Source organism: Sus scrofa, chromosome 3, assembly GCF_054392235.1.
Source record: "Sus scrofa isolate SSC_HxYL_T2T_F1_AM1 chromosome 3, Sscrofa_HxYL_maternal_Yorkshire_Landrace_v2.0, whole genome shotgun sequence".
Lineage (NCBI taxonomy): Eukaryota > Metazoa > Chordata > Mammalia > Artiodactyla > Suidae > Sus > Sus scrofa.
Genome location: NC_139385.1, coordinates 104,293,180 through 104,314,024, shown reverse-complemented (window position 1 = coordinate 104,314,024; position 20,845 = coordinate 104,293,180). Strand labels below are relative to the sequence as shown.

General features: G+C 42.5%; 1 protein-coding gene across 7 annotated transcripts in view; it reads left to right on the top strand.

Annotated features, from left to right (window-relative positions):
• The window catches only part of STON1 (stonin 1), a 50,375-nt gene that overhangs the window by 18,431 nt on the left and 11,099 nt on the right, over nucleotides 1-20,845 (top strand). For all 7 annotated transcript variants that reach the window (XR_014841980.1, XR_014841979.1, XR_014841981.1 and 4 more), the window contains one exon: nucleotides 17,110-19,083. Coding sequence is in view for 3 of the 7 variants with exons in the window: in XM_085019346.1 (XP_084875472.1) it covers nucleotides 17,157-19,083 (1,927 nt within the window). In the remaining 4 variants the exon portion in view is untranslated. The remainder of the gene's footprint in view (nucleotides 1-17,109; nucleotides 19,084-20,845) is intronic.

Below are 20,845 nucleotides of genomic sequence, written 5' to 3'. Positions count from 1 at the left end.
GTGCAGAGATGGATGTGGCCGGAGAGCCAGCCCTGGCTGGTGTGCAATGGAGACTTGGCATCTTAGAGGCTGGATAGGCCCCTTGCCGTGCTGGGTTGGTTCTGTCAGGGGCCTCACTGGGCAGGGCTGAGCAGAGCCCCCCACCACCCATTGCTTTGTGAGGAGGCTGGAAGTTACTCATTTAAATGGGGACTCACTGGGGATTTGGGATGGAAATGCTGTAAAATTGGGTTGTGATGATCATTGTACAAATATAATAAAATTCATTGAGTTAAAAATAAACAAACAAACAAATAAATAAATAGGGACTCAGAGTCAGGATGAAGGCAGTCACTCTGCCACAGGCTCAAGCACCCCAGGTTGAGACTTAGAAATCCCTAAGTTTAAATATAAGCCAGCACCCGGTGCTACAATGTTGGTTGGCAAATCCATTCATTTGCGTCCACTTAGACATATCCAATCAGTCTTTGCTCCAAGTGCAAAATTCTTTCTCAAGCTTTCAATGGCCTTTGAACTACAATAAAATTCATATTTTTCATGCATTCCCTGTGGATTTAGAGACACATATTATTTTTGCGTGTGATATCTACATTTCAGACTAAGAGCCCAAGTAGATGTTGATCTTCTCTTCTTGGTCCTTATAAGTGATTTTTAAAAACCTTTCCTTATTCTTGGAATTAGGCAAGTCTTGCATCCACACATACATTCATGTGTGTACACACACACATTCATGGAATTCCCGACAGGGGTGAGGAGCGATGTAAATATGCTTGTATTCTCTGCAAGTCAGTGCTTTCTGCCTCTGTATTCCCGCTGATGTGGTCGTTGCCAGGTGAACTTGGTGATGGGCGATAGCCTCAGACTGGCCACAGATAAACCCAAATTCATTTGATTTGGAGAACACACACACACTCTGATCACCTCTGAGGTCATCTCCGTGGCTTGTGGCCCAGTTTGGACAGCCAGAGAGGAGACCTGCCATAGCGATGATCAGCATGTGTGTAACTGGATTTTGTGTCTGCTCAGTGGAATGAATGAAGTCGAGTGGGAGAAATTCCTTTATGCTGCTGTCAACTGGCGTGTGACTCAAAGGCACAGACACATGGGCAGAGGGTATGATCGCTGTTGCCTCGTCTGCTGCCCCACGTCTCTGCCCAAGCAGATGCCCCTCCCCAGGAAGCCTCTTGCCCCTAAGCCAGGACTGTCCTCTCCTATCCTCCCAGTGCACATTAGTGTAAGAGGGTGGGCACGTTCTGCCTGGCATTTTTTGCTTCCTCTGGTCTTTCTTACCAGCTTTTAAACGCCTTAGTGAGGTCAAACCCAAGTTTGTGTGCCCGCCGCACAGGGAAGCCAAACAAACCAAAACATTTGGAGTGGAGAAAGGTGTTCTGCAAGGAGAACAGGGTGGCTCGTGCTCAGAGACCCAAACTCCTCGATGGGCTTCAGGGAAGCATTTTTAAAGTCCAGTTGAGAGAGGGGAGTCGTAGGGTGTGGTCAGCTTGTGCACAGTTCTCTGATTGGTCAATGAGGTAACAGGGTGGTGTCACATTATCAGGCTTCAGGCTCTGGTTGGTTTGGGGGCCCTGTGCTCATCATCAAGTGGTTAGCTTCTTCCGCTTGGTGGTGGTTGGTGGGGTTAGCATTGATAAAACAACAGGAAGTGAGTGCATCAGATACAGTTATCTCGGCGTTAGGGGGAAGAGCTAGAGATTCTGTGACTGCCATGTGGCTGATTTACTATTTAAATTCTTACAGTTCTCTTGGCCCAACTGCTACTCTTGCCTCTACGTGTTTACATCCTTTCAATCACTAATTCTTTAACCAGGCCTTGTGACTCAGCGGAGGCCTGGAGGACCACAGCTTTTCTATAAATGAGAGGCAGGCACAGGACACTGGGGGAGGGGTCTGTCTCAGGAAGGCCCCATAGGTTACATTAGGAACAGGAATCTGTAGTGATAGCAGGCTCCACTTACGATCTCTGCCATGCACCTACCATTTTATAGATGTCACTTTATTTAATACGTGGAAGAACCCCGTCCGGCTGCCGTAATGGGACACTGCAGCCTGGGTGACTTCAACAACAGGAGTGTATTTCTCATAGTTCTGGAGGCTGGAAATCCAAGGTGTCTGCAGGCTGGGTTTTGTCTGAGGCTTCTTTCCTTGGCATGTGGTAGGCTACCTTCTCTGTGTGTCTTCACATGGTTTTTTCTTTGTGTGTTCGAATCCCTGGTGTCTGCGTGTCCTGACCCTTTCCTAGAAGGACACCATTCAGAGTGCCTCAGGGGTCACCCTAACGGCCTCACTGCAACTTAATCACCTCTGCAAAGGCCCTCTCTTCAAATGTAGTCACATTTGGAGGTTCTGGGGGTACCAGTGAAATTTAGGGGGATGCAGTTCAGTCCCTAACAGACCCTAAAAGTTAGCATTTATCATTCCTGTTTCAAATTGAGGTTCGGGGAATTAAAGTAACTCGCCCTGGTCACAGAGGTAGTCAGTGGCAGGACTGGAGTTCAGAGGGCTCTCCAACTTCTAAACCCTTCTCTCCTCGTCAGATGACCCATGATTCAGGTCTTGATCATTTCTGTGGTCTGCACAATGCTTCACCCGGGCCCCAGCACTGAGAAGGCACAGTAACCTATTGGATGAATGAATGAGCAAGGGTGTGGGGTAGAATCTGTGCCGGAATGTTTGGCCGACTGCCTGTAAAGCCCTGCATCCAAGGGTCGAGGCCCCGCATCTCCTTCGGCAGATGATGGTCCTTGACTTCTCACACTCACCATTCCAGTCTGAACGCAGCGTGAATGCTGTGTGGGACAGAGTCACATTTTAAAGCATTAAATAGCCTTTCTGGGCCACTTAGCTACTGCCTCCTCTCAAAACACGAAAAGCAATTACATGGTTATTAAGATAAATTACGTGACCAATTTTCACAGCAAAGTAGTTGATTTGGGTTTCCCCCCAACTAAATATGTAAGTCCAGAGAGGCATCCTCTTTATGGTTCTACAAACGTCCAGGACGTTCTGCTTCACTTCCGGAGGTCCCGTGGGCTGGCGGGGAAGAAGAGGGGAAGGAGATTTGCATATTTCAGATGTGTGATCTGAGCCAAACCCCCTTCAGCTAACTTTATCCCCATCTTTTTCATGGTTTCCTTTGAGAACTCAGAATCAAAATATAGGAGCTGCTTTTAATAACCCGCCGCACCCCAGCCCCACCCTGGGGGCCTCTATGGAGATAATGCTCTTGCTCTGGAGCCTTGCTCTTCCCCTGGGGAACCCACAGGAATTTAAATGCCAGAAGGAGCCCTGAAAGCAGGCCCTGTTTGCAGGCCCTCGCCTGCATGAAGGCTCACTTGTCTCCCTCCTTCCCAGCCAGGGGTGGGCTGGATTTTTCAGAGAGTGGGAGGCCCTGGGGCCCTTTTGTGCTTCCGAGACTGGGAGGTAGGTTTAGTGTGAAGAGGAGGGCTGTTTGAGGGCTGCCAGAAATCAGTTCACTGGGGAAACAACATACCCCCAGAGCTGCAGAAACCAGGGGGGGTGGCGAGGCAACTAAGATAAAGACAGCCGAGCCCAGCCTCTGCCCATGGACCCTAGCATCTATGCTTCCATTGCTTCTAGACTGGCAGTCTGGCCTCACCCGCACCCCTGTCATCATTGACCTCATCTCTAAACACAGAGGTCATCTGTCTCTGTTGTCCTGCCCTCTGCAGCTCTTCAAGACCCCATGAGGACATTGTTTTTGCTGGGGCAGTGGTCCTGCACCTCCTTGTTTTACGTTGGCCTCTCGAGCGTGTCTTCCTTTCTCCCTTACTTGTCCTCTTCCTATAAAGTGAGCCACTTCTTCAGCTTTGGGCGTCCTGTGGCCTATCCCTTTCTCTCCTGCGTTCGACTCTCACCTTGCCGAGAAAGACCCCCACTTCTACCTCTCTGGCCTCCGGTTTTCTCTCTAGGTCCCGTCTGGAGTTTCTCGCTCCGTGCTGGGTATTTCCACCCAGGTGTGCCTCAGACCTGCCCAGCCTGTGTAAGCCCAGCTCCTCTTCCTGCCGCTCCTGTCTCTACTTTTCTAAGATCCAGACTTCCCCTTTCCTGTGTTTTCTAGATCGCATTTGGTGTCCAAGTCCTGTCAAGTCTTTAAAAATTTTTCCTTTATTGCCCGCTCTCCTACTCTGATACCGGTTCTGGTATTCACTGTGGAGTAGTGCAAAGAGCGTGAGATTTGGGACCCAACATACTTCCATTCTGACAGCACCCTTTTCTGGTTGAGGCTCTTGGACAAATCACCGAACTGAAGTCTAAGATTCACTTTGCACAAAGTAGACACATGCAGAAGGGTGGACACCCTGTTCGCCACACTCAGCTCACTGAGCTTAGTGTGGAGCAGGATTTCTCTGCCTCAGCACGATTGATACGTGGGGCCAGATAATTTTTTGCTGTGAGGCTACCCTGTGCATTCTAGGATGTCCAGCAGCATCAACTTGTTAGATGACAGTGGCACTGTCCCATTGTAATGACCAAAAATGTCCTCAGACACTGCCACATGTGCCCTGGGGAATCACATCACTCTATTTGAGAAGGGAGCGATGCTGAGTCTTGAGTTGTGGGTGAGGAGCATGGTGTCTGGTTTTCAGCTTTTAACCTTATTCATCAGCCTCCAGCCACATGCAGGAAGGGAACCAGCACGGATAATATTGGAAGGCATGGATAGGTTTTGCTGTGGTTTAATATTTTACATATGGTATTTCCCGTCACATAGCTGAACTAAATGCCTCATGTGTTTGTGATTAAATATTGTGGGCTGTAGAACATATGTACTACTAATGCATGCAGTACACGCAGTGGACACCTCTCCTGCCACTTAAGCTGAGCGCGTGCTCTGCAAAGGTTTTCACTGTACTAAGTCTTGTGTTGTCTTATGATTCTCTCCTGTTTCAAAGTTTTAGTTTCCCCTTTAAAAGGAAAAAAGTCTAGAAGACTATTTTAAAATATTTTAAACTTTAAGAAAGTCTAGAAGAATGTCATAAACAAAGCTTTAGGAAAATTCTTCATGGATGCATTTTGCATGCTGACTTTGGCTTTGTTTCTGGGATCTGCATCCCAGAATGTAAGAAGGGTAACTAGATTGCAGACCTCCAAGCACACAAAACAAGAGGGAGGCATTTTTTTTTTTCTTTCAAATGAACCTCCAGCCTAGTTCCCCTATTACAGTTGAGTCCAGCCCCAGGGAGAGTTGGAGAATTCCTAGTTTGGGGGGCAGCCAATGAAACCACACAGAAACTGACATGACATTGTTTCTCTAGATTATGCAGCATTGCTGTAGAGCAAAAAAGTCACGGGCATAAAGGCCTAAATTCAGCCCTCTGCAGAAGCGAGGGCGTTGCAAAGAGTCCAGATGTGTTCATGGGGCTTGAGTAGGAGTCAGCCTGACAATGACAGTTTGGGCGGGGCTGATAGCGGGAGGCTAGTGCTAGGGGTTGGTGGTGCCAAGCTCTGCTGGATACCTTTCCAGCATCAGTGCTTCCCCAGCACCTGGCAGAGACAGAAGCCAGACCCTTGAGATCATCCATATACAACCCATCAAAGTGGGGACAGAATCTGTAGCTGCAGACCTCCTGGGATGCTCATCCAACAACCAGATGCCTCTAATCTGATTTTGATGATCTGCTGGAAAAGGTAGAACTTCATATTTGTACTTTATTTGAATGGTTTCTGAAGAAAAGCCAAGGAAAACCACCAAGAACAGCAGAAGTAGACTCTTGAGAATAGAGGGGGTGGGGGGATGAATGGAAAGAAGGACGGATGCAGGGAGTTCAGCAGCATTTGAGGAATTGGACAGTGTACCAAGATTGTCATTTGAAGAGAAGGTGGACCTAAATATGTGTTGGGCAGCAAGTCTGAAAAATTGTTCATCACTAGGACTGGGATGATGGGTAGATGCAGTCGAGAAGGGACGGGAAGTAGGGCAGGCTGAGTTATGAAAGCCGCTCTCAGACTTGACCCCAGTTGCTCCTTGGCTTTTGTTCTTGAGAACAACTGTCTCAGAGTTTCTTTCCCACAGCCTGATGTCCCAGGGCAGACACTGGGGATGGCTTGGTGGAGAAATAGGCTCTTCTTGGGTGAGAACAGCATCCTCCAGCTTAGAGAGTTCCTGGCTCCAGGAAGGGGTGGCTCTTGCACTGGAGCTTTCTCCTTAGTGAAGGGTGGCCTGATGACACCACCGAGTTACTGGGTCTCTCGGGACCTCTGGGGTGGTGGATGCTGCCAAGCATGGACTTTAGGATCAGACAGACCTGGCCACAGTCCAGGTCTGCCTCTTACTGGCTGGGTGATTTTAGGCAAGTGGCCTAACCTCTCTGAGCCTTACTTTCCTTTTCTAAAAAAAAAAAAAAAAAAAAAAAAGACATTATTGTTATTATTATTATATTATAATACATTATTGTATCAACTGCTCATGGGGTTGTAAGGATTAAATAAGATTATTCACACACAGTCCTTACCTTAGCAGACCATGAGCCCCTAGTAAGTACTTGGTAAATGTCTGCTGGTATACTTCATTGAACAGAATACCCTCATTTCTGCCAAACTCCAAAATTCAGGATTTTTTTTTTTTTTTTTGAACTGAAGAGGGCCATATAGAGAATTACTTAATGGGAAACTGACAAGCCCATTTAAAATTACTCAGTCAAAAACTTATTGAATTGCATATTTGAGTGAGACATTTGTAGGCAATGTGGAAAATGCCCCACAGCAGAAATTGACACAACATTGTAAATCAACTATAATAGAAAAAATAGCAATCTTAACAGCAACGACAAAACTGCCCTAATGAATGAGACATGACCTGTCCTGAAGTCAGAAAAAGCTCTGACTCTCAAAGAATATATAGATTTTTCTTACAATAACTTGAAAATTTGTATCCACAAATTCTTTTTGGTGAGACCATTTTTCCATACCAGTGCTTTTTATTCCTAAGGCTTATTGTAAATAGTTTGCAATATTATCAATAATATTTACAGTGTTTCTATTGGTGAAAGATTTACTTTTAAAAATAATTTAGGATAAATGTATGACAATCTCTATAGTACTTTTATAAGAATTCCAGTATGATTTATTTTTTAATTTTAATTTTTTAAATTGAAACAGTTGATTTATAATATTGTGTTAGTTTCAGGTATGCAGCAAGTAATTTGGTTATACATATATATATATATCTATATTTTGGGAGTTCTTTTCTGTTATAGTTTATTATAAGATATTGAATATAATTCCTTGTGCTATACAGTATATCCTTTTTGTCTGTTTACTGTATAGTGGTGTATATCTGTTAGTCCCATGCTCCTAATTTATCTCTCTCCCACCCTCCTTTCCCCTTTGGTAACCATAAGTTTTTTTCTATGTCTGTGAGTCTGTTTCTGTTTTGTAAATAAGTTCATTTGTACAAATTTTTTTTAGCTATAAGTGACATCATGTAATACTTGTCTTCCTGGTATGATTTCTTCAGTGGAAGAAAGTGAGGGGCAGGAATTGTGTGTAAATGCCTTTCTCATGTTTGCTGTGACCCTCCTTTGCTGACCCAGCATTTAGAATAGTAGGGATAATTCATTATTTTAGGGCTTCCCTAAATATTTTGGGGTTGTTAAACTCTTGGCACATCCGAGGGAACTGTGCTAGGCTTCCGAATGCCACTGTCATGTGTGTCCGGGTACAAGGTTGAGAGCCGCTGTCTACCTACATCCTTGTTATTCCCATGTGAATAAGCATGTGCACTGACTTTTAATTTCTGCTTATGTTCAGTGGACTCTGATGCTGCTTTGAAAATAGGCAGTTGAAAAGAATGTCTGATAATCTTAAGGGGAGGCAAACATACTCCCCTAGAAGCCTTCCAAACTCAGAGATTGATTTCTAGAAATTTCCACCATAATGCACTTTCCTGGGGGAGGGAGGAGGAAGTGGGATGGATGGGGAGTTTGGGATTGGTAGATGCAAACTATTACATTTAGAATGGATAAACAGTGGGATCCTAGTGTACAGCACAGGGAACTATGTTTAATCTCTTAGGGTAGAACATGATGGAAGATAGTATGAAAAAAAATGTATATATATGTATGACATATATATATATATATATATGTATATATGACTAGGTCACTATGCTGTATAGCAGAAATTGACACAACACTGTAAATCAACTCTAATAAAGACAAATAATACAATTTCCTTTTCTACTGGTGCCTCATTTGGAGTCTTGGTGTCTTGCACTGTCTCTGAAGTTTGTCTGGATTTGCCTTCCAGGAGTTTAAGATAATCCAGATTGACTGAAAACAGACCTCTGAAAGTGTTATGTCGGGTAGGAAAAACGGAGTTGAACCAGAGGCGTCTTTGCTTCAGAGGAAGGTAGCTAGGGATTTGGTGCCAGGCATCCTGGGTTCCCAGCTCTCCACTAACTGGATCGTGACTTTGGAGAAGGCACTCAAGTGCTATGGTCCCCTTTGTGTTGTTGTAAAGTTTAAACGAGATGTTGCCTGGGAAGGGGCTCTGGAATGGTAGCATTCAGGCCCTTATGGGAGGCACAGATCTGTGTTTACATCCTACTCCATTTGCATCGCAGAGAAGAAAATTCCGAGGTTTGATAGGTGCTGTTGCTGGAATACTTTTGGATTCCAATCTCGTGAAGTAGATGGGATGCAGATGATTAAAAGAAGACCCATTCTAGATCTCTTGACTTTGAGCTTTCTCATCCCTTCCTGAGACCCAGTGGGTCTTGGGCAGACCAAAGCTCTGGACAGGATGTGGCCCCTTTTCCCTGATGGGGGTGAGGATGGGTCAGGAGGAAAGGAAAGTGCTGGGTGAAATTGATTCTAGTGGTTGACTTGGGAAAAACCGACAGGGGTGGGAGATGCTTTGAGACTAAAATAGAAAGATGAAGTCATATAGTGAGGGAAGGGGCAAAAGAAGTAAGAGGGAATGGAAATACCTGTAAAAGGATTAATAAGGAAGAGCAGGAGTTCCTGTTGCGGTGCAGTGGAAACCGAATCTGACTAGGAACCATGAGGCTTCAGGTTTGATCCCTGGCCTCGCTCAGTGCGTTAAGGATCTGATGTTGCTGTAAGCTGTGGTGTAGGCCGAAGATGCGGCTCAGATCCTGCATTGCTGTGGCTGTGGCATAGGCCAGTGGCTATAGCTCTGATTCCACCCCTAGCCTGGGAACCTCCATACGCCTTGGGTGCGGCCCTAAAAAGAAAAAATAAAGAGGGGGCGGGGAGGGAAGAGCATAAGAGGAAAACAGAAGAGGAGAAAGAGGAGCTCAGTGTGAAGCAAACCTGTCCTTGACCACAGGGAACTGGAGTCTTGGCTCTTCCCTCCAGAGCAGCATCTAAGTCCTGTACCTTTTCGACAGGCACAAAGGTTTAGGCTCCTATTGGGCACAATTCTGTTTGGTTGAATTAAACTCACATTGCATTTGCCAAGTACCTCCCTATGGAAGAGTCCCGCATAGGACGAAGAGTGCACTTTGCATAGATTTTGTCTTCAAGGTAGGAGATTTTTTTTCAAGGTGTGCTTTTTAAAGCTCAAAGGTAACTTAAAAAGTAATGGAATTGATTTCTTTATCTGGCTTATAGAAATCACTTTTTTTTGCCATATAAGCAAAAACTGAGGAAGCCAGTATCGTCATTCCAAATTTTGAAACTCCCAGTGGGAAATGGATGAGACGGAATGTTTGGAATAGATCAGAATAGGATTTGGTCTGAAGCTGAATTGTTTCTTTTCTTAGTCTTCTCTTTCTTTCTTTCTTTTTGTCTTTTTTTAGGGCCACACCTGTGGCATATGGAGGTTCCCAGGCTAGGGGTCTAATTGGAGCTACAGCTGTCGTCCTATACCACAGCTCACGGCAATGCCAGATCCAAGCTGTGTCTGCAACCTACACCACAGCACATGGCAATGCCAGATCCTTAACCCACTGAGCAAGGCCAGGGATTGAACCCGCAACCTCATGGTTCCTAGTCGGATTCATTTACACTGCACCATGACGGGAATTCCCTTCTCTTTCTTTTTAATAATCTCAACTAAAGTAGATATTTACACAATCTTTCACCCTATACGAAGAATTATTTTGGCTGGATTCCTTCTGAAGAGGGTGGGATGCGATAGATCAAGAAATAGTGCTGCTGATTTCCTGCCTCTGAGCCTCCTGGCTGCATCCTATTCAAACTCTCCTTCCGGCTTTGAAGGGAAAGTGTTTGATGGCAACTCCAGCCCAAGGGCAGCGACGGTGAAATGCCCTCCAGAGAGAGCCAGCTGGCCTGGGCTGCCACTTCACTGTGTTTTTGTGCCCTCAGGAATGTGCAGATTTAGCAAATGACAACACTGAGCATGCCCTGTCCCCAGTGGAGCCCTGGGGCCTCTCTCTTTTTGTCTTGGCTCTTTTCCAAGCTTGAATGATTATATTGGTTGAGCCTTCACTATCCACAAGGGGAGGTGAGAAAGTGGGCTGTGGGGAGAAAAATATACCTTTCTCATGGGCTTTATTCCAGCAGATTTTGAGTTTTCAAGTCAGTAGATCTCATGGAATTTTACTCTCTGTTAGTTTGGAAGTTTGGTCAAAAAGCCCAGTGGTAATAGAATTTTTGCTTTTGAAAAAAAAATTCTGTTGGATGTCAACCATCATAGAATTATTTGTTGGAAAGGATCTCAGAGATTATTCTATGCTAATCACTGAGTGTCCAGAGGGGCTTAGCACGCAGCCTGTGAGTGGCAGAGCAGTGACCAGCCTTCGGTTAACCCAGCCCCAGTCAGTGCTCATCACCTCTGATGTCATTAGGATAATTTCAGTGCTGTACTAGATTGGGATGAAGTGACCTGGGTTCAAATTCTGGTTCTTTCAAAGCCGGGTATATACCTAAGAGAAATGATCACACAGAAAATCTACACAAATGTTCATAGCAGTATTTTTCCTAATACCTAAAAAATAGAAGCAAACCAAATGTCCCTTTACTGATGAATGGATAAACAAAATGGGTTATCTTTACAATGAAGTATTATTCAGCCACAAAAAGGAGTGAAATTCGGATACATGCTACAACATGGATGAACTTTGAAAACTTTAAGTAAAATAAGCCAGACACAAAACAAAAGGCCATATGTTGTAAATTCTACTTAAATGAAATGTCCAGACCTGACAAATTTCATAGGAAAAGAAAGTAGATTGCCAGGCCCTGGGGGAGGGGGAGAGTGGGGAGTGACTTCTGGGCAAAGTTTATTTTTAGATTGATAAGAACCTTCTGGAACTAGATAGTAGTGATGGTTGCATAACTCTATGAATATCACTGAACTAAAAACATCAGTGAGTAGTCATTTAAAGTATGCTAATTATATGTCAATAAAACTGTTGTTAAAAAAAAAATCCTAGCTCTGCCTCTTACCAGTGACTTTAGGTAATGACTCTAAACCCAAGTAATGTCAGCTATGAAATGGAAATAATGATGTATACTTCACAGGGTTGTTCTGATAAATGAGATTATGAATTTGAAAATGCTTCCAAACTATAAACCTCTCATATTTGGGAGCTGTCAATGTGTTATAAGTTCATTATAATTTTTTTTTTTTTGGTCTTTTTGTCTTGTTTTTAGGGCCACACCTGTGGCATATGGAAGTTCCCGGGCTAGGGATCAAATCTGAGCTGAAGCCACCGGCCTACACCACAGCCACAGCAATGCCAAATCTGAGCCTTGTCTGCGACCCTCATCACAGCTCACAGTAACGCCGAATCCTTAATCCACTGAGTGAGGCCAGGATCCAACCCATGTCCTCATGGATGCTAGTCGGGTTCACTAACTGCTAAACCATGACGGGAACTCCTAAATTGGGTTTTCATCTTCTCCTCCAGCACTAGCAAGGTCTAACTACATGGTAATCGTTCAAATAAATACATTTTGAATTGATTAAAAAATGCTTCAATTTTTGTTGTTGTTGTTGTTGTTCTTTTTAGGGCTGCACCCATGGCATATGGATGTTCCCAGGCTAGGGGTCAAATTGGAGCCACCGCTGCCAGCCCATGCCACAGCCACAGCAGTGCTGGATCCAAGCCACATCTGGGACCTACACCACAGCTCACGGAATGCTGATCATTAACCCCCTGAGTGAGGCCAGGGATCGAACCTGCATCCCTGTGGATACTAGTTGGGTTCATTAATCACTGAGCCACGACAGGAACTCCAAAAATGTTGCAATTTTTTAAAATTGTGGTAAAAAAACCCAAAATTTTAACAGTTCTTAAATCCTTTTAACAAAAATTTAAGTGTATAGTTAAATACATGCACATTGTTGAACAGCAGAACTCTAGAACTTTTTCATCTTGCATGACTAAATTCTGTACCCACTGAACAGAAACACCCCGTTTCCTTCGCCTGGAACCCCTGGTAGCCACCATTTTGTTTTCTCCTTCTATGAATTTGACTAATTTAGATACCTCACATAAGTGGAATAATTCAATATTTGTCTTTTTGTGACTGGCTCATTTCACTTAACACAATGACCTTAAGGCTCATCCACGTTGTAGCATGCATCAGAATTTCCTTCCTTTTTAAGGCTGGGTAATATTCCATTGCATGTATATACTATATTTTCTTTATCCATTCATCAAACAATGAACATTTTGGTTGTTTTCACTCTTTGGCTATTGTGAATAATGCTGCAGTGAACATGGGAATGCACATAGCTCTTTGAGATCCTGTTTTCAATTCTTTTGAAGTAAGACTTCTGGATCATATGATAGTTTTTTTTTTTTTTAATTTAAAATTTTTTCTTTCTTTTCTTTCTTCCTTCCTTCCTCTCTCTCTTTCTAAACAGCTGCACCTGTGCTATATGGAAGTTCCCTGGCCAGGGGTTGAATCAGAGCTGCAGCTGGGGCTTATGCCACAGCCACAGCAACCCCAAATCTGAGCCACACCTAGAACCGATGCTTCAGCTTTCTGGATCCTTGACCCGGTGAGCAAGCCAGGGATTGAACCCATGTCCTTGCAGAGACAACATTGGGTTCTTAATGCGCTGAGCCACAGTAGGAGCTCTCATATGGTAGTTAATATTTAAAAAATTTTGAGGAAACTCTATACTGTTTTGCATTTTACATTCCCACCAAAAGTACACAAGGGTTCCATTTTCTCCACATCCTTGCCAACGCTTGTTATTTTTTTGTGTTTTGTGTGTGGGTTCTTGTTTGTTTGTTTGTTTGTTGTTGCTTTCCTTTGTTTTGGTAATGGCCATCCTAACAAGTGTAAGGTGATATCTCCTTGTGATTTTGCTTTGGTTTTTTCAGTTTTTGTTTTTTTTTTTTTCTTTTTGCTTCCCAGTGGCATTTGGAGTTTTCAGGTCCAGAATCAGGGCCTGGGATCAGATCCGAGCTGCAGTTCTGACCTAAACCGCAGCTGTGGCAATGCCAGATCCTTAATTCATTGTTCTGGGCCAGAGATTGAACCTGTGTCCCAGCACTCCAGAGATGCCGCCATTCCCATTGTGCCACAGTGGGAACCTCTCATTGTGGCTTTGATTTGCTTCTCTGAGGTGATGTTGGTACCTTTTATATACCTGTTGTCCATTTGTATGTCTTGTTTGAAGAAGTGTCTCTTCCAGTCTGTTGCCCATTTTAAAATAGGGTTACTATTTTTTTTTTTGCTATCGAGCTGTCTTATATATTTTGGATGTTAAACCTCTTATCAAATATATGATTTGCACATATTTTCTCCCATTGCATATGTTGCCTTTTCACTCAGTTGATTGTTTCTTTTGCTATATATAAGCTTTTTAGTTTGATGTAGTCTCACTTGTCTGTTTTTGCTTTTGTTGTCTGTGCTTTTGCTGTCATAGTGAATAAATCATTGCCAAGACCATCATGAAGTTTTCCCCTATGTTTTCTTCTAGGAGTTTTATAGTTTCAGGTCTTATGTTTAATTTTTAATTCATCTTTAGTTGATTTTGTGTATGGTATAAGATAAGGGTCCAATATCATTCTTTTGCTGTGGATATCCATCCAATTTTCCCTAAACAATTTGTTGATGGGACAGTTATTTTCCCATTGTGTAATCTTGGTACCTTTGCTGAGGATCATTTGACCATATATGTGTAGGTTTATTTCTGGGTTCTATATTCTGTTATATTGGTATATATGTTGATCTTTATGCCAGTAACATGCTGTTTTGATTATCAAAGCTTTGTACTATGTTTTGAAGTCAGAAAAGTGTGAGACCTTCAGCTTTGTTCTTCTTTCTCAAGACTGTTTGGTTATTTGGAGTCCTTTGAGACTCCATACAAATTTTATGATTTTTTTTCTTCTTCTGGCAAAAAATATCATTGTGGTTTTGCATTGAATCTGTAGATCACTTTGGGTAGGACGGACATCTTAACAGTATTAAGTCTTCCAGCCCATGAATGTGGGATGTCTTTCCATTTATTTGGGTTTCTTTAGCTTCTTTCAGTAATAATGCTTTGTAGTTTTCAGTGTACAAGTCTTTTTCCTCTTTTGTTAACTTTATCTTTAAAGTATTTTATTCTTTTTGATGTTATTGCAAATGGGATTCTTAATTTTATTTTGGGGTTGTTAATTGTGTATAGAAATGCAGCTGATTTTTGTGTGTTGATTTTGTGTCCTACAACTTTGCTGAATTTGTTTATTAGTTCTATCAGTTCTTTTGTGTGGAATCTTTAGAGTTTTCTATGTGAGTTCATGGTATCTATTATCAGACATAGTGTTACTTTTTCCTTTCTGATTTGGATGCCTTTTATTTCTTTTTCTTGCCTAATTGCTCCACTTAGGACTTCTAGTACTATGTTGGAATAGAAACGGCAAGAGTGGACATTCTTGTCTTGTTCTTGATATTAGAGAGAAAGGTTTTAGTTTTTCACCAATGAGTATGATATTAGTTGTGGGCTTTTCACATATGGCCTTAACATGTTGAGGGAGTTTCCCTCAATTCCTCCTATGTTGAGTGATTCTTTTCTTGAAAAGATACTGAGCTTTGTCAGATACTTTTTCTGCATCTATAAGATGATCATGTGATATTCATTCTTTGTTCTGTTAATGTAGTACATCATATTGCTTGATTTTCATAAGTTGAACTATCCTTGTATCCCAGGGGTAAATCCCACTTGATAATGGTGTATGGTCCTTTTAACCTACTGTTGAATTTGGTTTGCTAGTATTTTTTTTTTTTTTTTTTGGTGAAGATTTTTGCATTTATATTCATCAGGGTTATTGGCTTGTAGTTTCTTTTTTTTGTAGCATCTTTGGCTTTGGTATCAGAGTAATGCTGGCCTCATAAAGTGGTTTTGGAAGTGTTCCCTTCTCTTCCATTTTTGGAAGAATTTGAGAAGGATTGGTATACTTCTTTAAATGGTAGAATTCTCAAATGAAGTTATCTGGGCCTGAGGTTTTCTTTTCTGAGAGGTTTTGACATTTGATTCAATCTCCTTACTAATTATAGGTCTGTTCATATTTTCTATTTCTCTATGGTTCCGTCTTGGTAGAAAGTTTCTAGGATTTTACCCATTTCATTTACATTATCCAATCTGTTGGCATACAGTTGTTCACAGTAGTCCCTTATAATCATTTAAAAATTTTTGCAACATCTAATTGTAATGTGTCCCTTTTCATTTCTGATTTTGAGTATTTTTCTCTTTTTTTTCTCAGTCTAGATAAGGTTTGTCAACTTTGTAGATCTTCTCAACAACTCTTAGTTTGATTTTTGTCTATTTTCTATTTCTTTTTTTTTTTTCTCTAGTCTTTATTCTTTCTTTCATTCTGCTAATTTTGGGCTTCGTTTGTTTTTCTCTTTCATTTTCTTGAGCTTTAAAGTTATGTTGTTTATTTGAGATCGTTCTTCTTTTTTAATGTAAATGTTTACCACTGCAACTCTTAGTACTGCTTTTGCTGCATACCATAAGTTTTGTTATGTTGTGTTTTCCCTTTTGTTTGTCTCAAATTATTTCCTAATTTCCTTTTTGGTTTCTTCTTTGATCCGTTAGTTGTCCAAGAGTGTATTGCTTAATTTCTACATGTTTGTGAATTTTCCAGTTTCTTTTTTCTGCTCTTGATTTCCAGCTTCATTCTTTTGTGGTTGGAAAAGATAATTCACATGATTTCAATCTTTTAAAATTTGTTTAGACTTTTCTGTGACCTAACATGTGATCCGTCCTATAGAATGTTCTGTGTATGCTTGAGAAAAAAATGTGTATTTTGATGCTGTTGTATGAGAATGTTTTGTGCATGTCTGATAGGTCTATTTGGTCTATAGAGGTGTTCAAGTCCTCTATTTCCTTATTGATCTTCTATCTGGGTGTTCTATCCATTATTGAAATTGGGGTATTGAAATCTCCTGCTATTATTGTGTTGCTGTCTCTTTATCCTTTCAGCTTTTAAAAGTTTGCTTTATATATTAGGGTGCTCTGATGTTGGGTTTATACATACTTTTGTCATATCTTCCTGGTGAGCTGACTCTTTTATCATTATATAATGACCTTCTTTGTCTCTTGGGTGTTTTTGACTTAAAGTCTCTTTTGTCCTGTATGGCCACCCCTTCTCTCTTTTGGTTTTTATTTGTGCAGCATATCTTTTTACATCCTTTCATTTTCTGCCTGTGTGTGTCTTTAAATTTAAATGGGTCTCTTGTAAACAACATGTGGTTAGAACTTGTTTTTTTAAATCCATTCAGCCATCAAAATTGTTACAGTTTTTGGAGTTCCCATTGTGGCTCAGCAGAAACAAACCCAACTCGTATCCATGAGGATGTGGGTTCAATCCCTGGCCTCGATCAGTGGATTAAGGATCTGGCGTTGCCACGAGCTGTGGTGTTGGTCATAGACCAACTTGGCTCTAGCATTGCTCTGGTTGTGGCTATGGTGTAGGCTGGCAGCTATGGCTCTGATTCAGTTCTTAGCCTGGGAACATCCATATGCCACAGGTGTGACCCTGAAAAAAAAGTGTTACAGTTTTAAATTAAAACATTTCTTTAAACTCAGTTAATCTATAAATCTGGATGCTTTTAAATCCAAGTACTTCTCAGAATTAAGACCTCTTATAACTGGAATTTTTCCCCCTCATTTTATATTCTCTTTCTCCTCTGACAGAGACGTCTTATCTGATTCATTGACAAGACCACAATCTGATCCCAAAGATGTGCTCCACGAACCCAGGGAACTGGGTCACATTTGATGATGACCCCACTTTTCAGTCCTCTCAAAAGTCAAAGAATTTCCCTTTGGAGAACCAAGGCATCTGTAGGCCAAATGGACTTAAACTGAACCTTTCTGGTCCTAAGGAATTTCCCAGTGGATCTTCCTCCACCAGCAGTACCCCCCTTTCCTCTCCCATCATAGACTTTTACTTCAGTCCAGGACCTCCAAGTAACTCTCCTCTTTCTACACCTACCAAAGACTTCCCAGGTATTCCTGGCATCCCCAAAGCAGGGACTCATGTGCTTTATCCTATTCCAGAATCATCTTCAAACAGTCCACTTATCCCAGGAGCAGATTCTTCCTTATTGCCTTCTAAACCAACCTGTTTAACCCATGCTTCCTTACCCAATGACCACTCGTGTATACATGCAGCTCCCAAAGTGGGCCTTTCAGATGAAACAAGCCCTCGCCAGGCTGAAAGCCCAGGGTTCCAGAGTGATACTCCCCAGTTTCAGTATTTTCGGGAGGACTGTGCCTTTTCAAGTCCATTTTGGAAAGAAAAAGGCAGTGCTTCCCAGCCTACCTTTGATCCTTCAGGAAGCAGAAAGACATTTCCAGCAAGAGACAAAGAGATACCCATTGATCAAAAAGGCTTAAATCAGGGTTCACTCAACTACATCTGTGAGAAACTCGAACATCTCCAGTCCGCTGAGAACCAAGACTCATTTGGAAATTTGTCTATGCGGTGTCTGTATGCTGAAGATGCTGCCTCTTCCTTTGTCCCCCACATGCTCTTCAGGAGTCAGCCAAAAGCTGGATGGTCTTTCATGCTGAGGATTCCTGAGAAGAAGAACATGATGTCTTCTCGCCAGTGGGGGCCAATTTTTCTAAAAGTCTTACCTGGAGGAATTTTGCAGATGTATTATGAGAAGGGATTAGAAAAACCATTTAAAGAGTTACAGCTCGATCCATACTGCAGACTTTCTGATCCCAAACTTGAGAACTTCAGTGTGGCAGGAAAAATCCATACTGTAAAGATCGAACATGTGTCTTACACAGAAAAAAGGAAATACCATTCTAAGACAGAAGTAGTTCATGAACCAGACATAGAACAGATGCTGAAGTTGGGGTCCACAGAGTACCACGACTTCCTTGACTTTCTGACCACTGTGGAGGAGGAGCTGATGAAGCTGCCAGCTATTTCAAAACCAAAGAAGAACTATGAAGAACAAGAAATTTCCCTGGAAATTGTGGACAACTTTTGGGGTAAAATCACTAAAGAAGAAGGAAAACTGGTTGAAAGTGCTGTGATAACTCAAATCTTTTGCCTCTGCTTTGTGAATGGGAACACAGAGTGCTTTTTAACCTTGAACGACATTGAGCTGCAGAAGCGTAATGAACACTATTTTGAAAAAGACCCAGAAAAGAAGAGGATTGATATTCTTGACTACCATTTTCATAAGTGTGTAAAAGCACAGGAATTTGAGCAATCCAGAATTATTAAGTTTGTGCCTCTGGATGCCTGCCGGTTTGAGCTGATGCGTTTCAAGACTCTGTATAATGAGGAAGATCTTCCCTTTTCACTCAAGTCTGTCGTGGTTGTCCAGGGGGCATACGTGGAGCTTCAGGCCTTTGTTCACATGGCCCCATTGGTCCAGAGACCATCCCATGCCAGTTCCTTGAGGTCCTGTGACAACATCATGATACACTTTCCAGTCCCTTCACAGTGGATCAAGGCCCTCTGGACCATGAACCTCCAGAGGCAGAAGTCCCTGAAAGCCAAAATGAACCGCCGGGCATGTCTGGGGAGTTTACATGAACCTGAATCTGAACCTGTCATACAAGTCACTGTGGGGTCAGCAAAATATGAGAGTGCCTACCGGGCTGTGGTATGGAAGATAGACCGGCTTCCCGATAAAAATTCAAGTAAATATTCAACACTCCAAGCTAATTTTCATGTGAAATCACTTACATGTTTTCAGCCTCTTTCTCGGGTTTAAACCAGGCTGAGACAGATGGTAACTTCAGTCAGCTGAAGTCACATGTACATTCTGGGTGGGAGATGGACCATTTCGTCAAACAGCTGGTTTATTTTGTCCCCTGATGCCTATTTCTACCAGATAAGTTTTACATAAGAATTTTAAAAAACATTGTAAGAAATACCATCCACAGCTAGGATTTTGTTATGAATGGTGGTACTGAGGGGAAATTTCTAGCTGGACCTCCTGACCTCAACCATCAACCTCAAATATTAAAATTATCATTCACATAGCTTAGATTCCCTAATTAACCTTTTAAGATCTATCATCCTGTGAATATACCTGAACCTTTTTTGTATTTTCAGCCACTACCACTTCCTCCTTAGATTTTGCTCCCTGACTCTTAAAATAAGACTGCCTTTCATTGGTACCAAAGTTAATGTCTTTAGCTGAATTGACCAATTTGACCATCTTGACAAGTTGTTTTAGAATTAGGAGGACACCACCTTCTCATTAAAATTCAGTTAATTTTTTTTTTTAAATTTAAAAAAAAAAAAAAAAAAGGCAGTGAATCCGGAAGTTCAGAACTCTGAAAAGACAGTCCTAGAGCACCACGTTTATCTTAGAATAGTAAGTTAGTAGTGGGTAGAACAATAACGTAACAAAGCACAGTTTGAAATGAGGGCTGCTGCCTGTTTTAGTTCAGTTAATTCTAGCAGAACGCTGGGCTATGGAGGTAAGTTGGGGGCAGATTTGGGGCATCTGAGTTGCTGCATTCATCATTGAATCAAACCTTTATTGAGCACTTTCTATTTACCAAATGCCACATCAGGTACTGGGGCTAAAAAGGAGTAAAATTGAGCCATGCTTCCAAATCGTCCACAGCTGGTCTAGTCCTTCAGGGTAATTTAATTTCATTGCAGGGCCCTCCACGCTGTGGATTTCAGAGGAAGCATTTTTTATTCAGGGTTTCTCAAAACTGGATGTAGGTTAGAATAGCCTGGGAGCTTTCAAATGATCTTGATATTCAGGCTTAAGCCAGTAAAATCAGGCTCTCTGGGGGAGGGGCCCAGGCACCCAGATGTTTTGAGAACTGCCCAGGTGAACCTAGTGTGCAGCGGGGGTTGTGGGACGCTGCTGTGCAGACCTCACAATGTTTTGGAGCAGAGAGAGCAAGCCCCGGACTCCAGTGGACATGAGGGGCAGCAGGGACTGTGCCCCAGAGGGTGCAGGCCCACCTTGTCTGTGCCCTGCAGTTGGCTCGCTTAACATCTACCAACTGAGAGTGGAACTTGGGCTACAGACAGGGTCCGGCAGGAGAGACACACAGTGGGAGGCTGAGGAGCCCCAGGCCCCTGTGCTCCCCTGCTCTTCTCCATTCTTGCCAAATTCTCCATGGAGTTCTGACTCACGGTAGTTACGTTCTAGTTCTGCAGAATAGCAAGGGATGCGGAGGCTCAGGGGTGGGAGAGGCGGTGATGGGCTAGAATGCTCACCGGTGTGGCCTCTATCAGTACCTCCTGGTCACCCCCAGTGGGATGGGAATATCGTTCGTGATATAATCCATGGAGGTAATGAGTCCTGCCTTTTGATAGCACTTGCTGGAGGAGCAAATTAAGACCATTCTCAGATTATCTTCCTCCCAGGGAGAAAAATTCTGAGGCTTTGGGTATGAGGCTCCAAAAAGGCTCTCTTCTCAGAGTTACTTG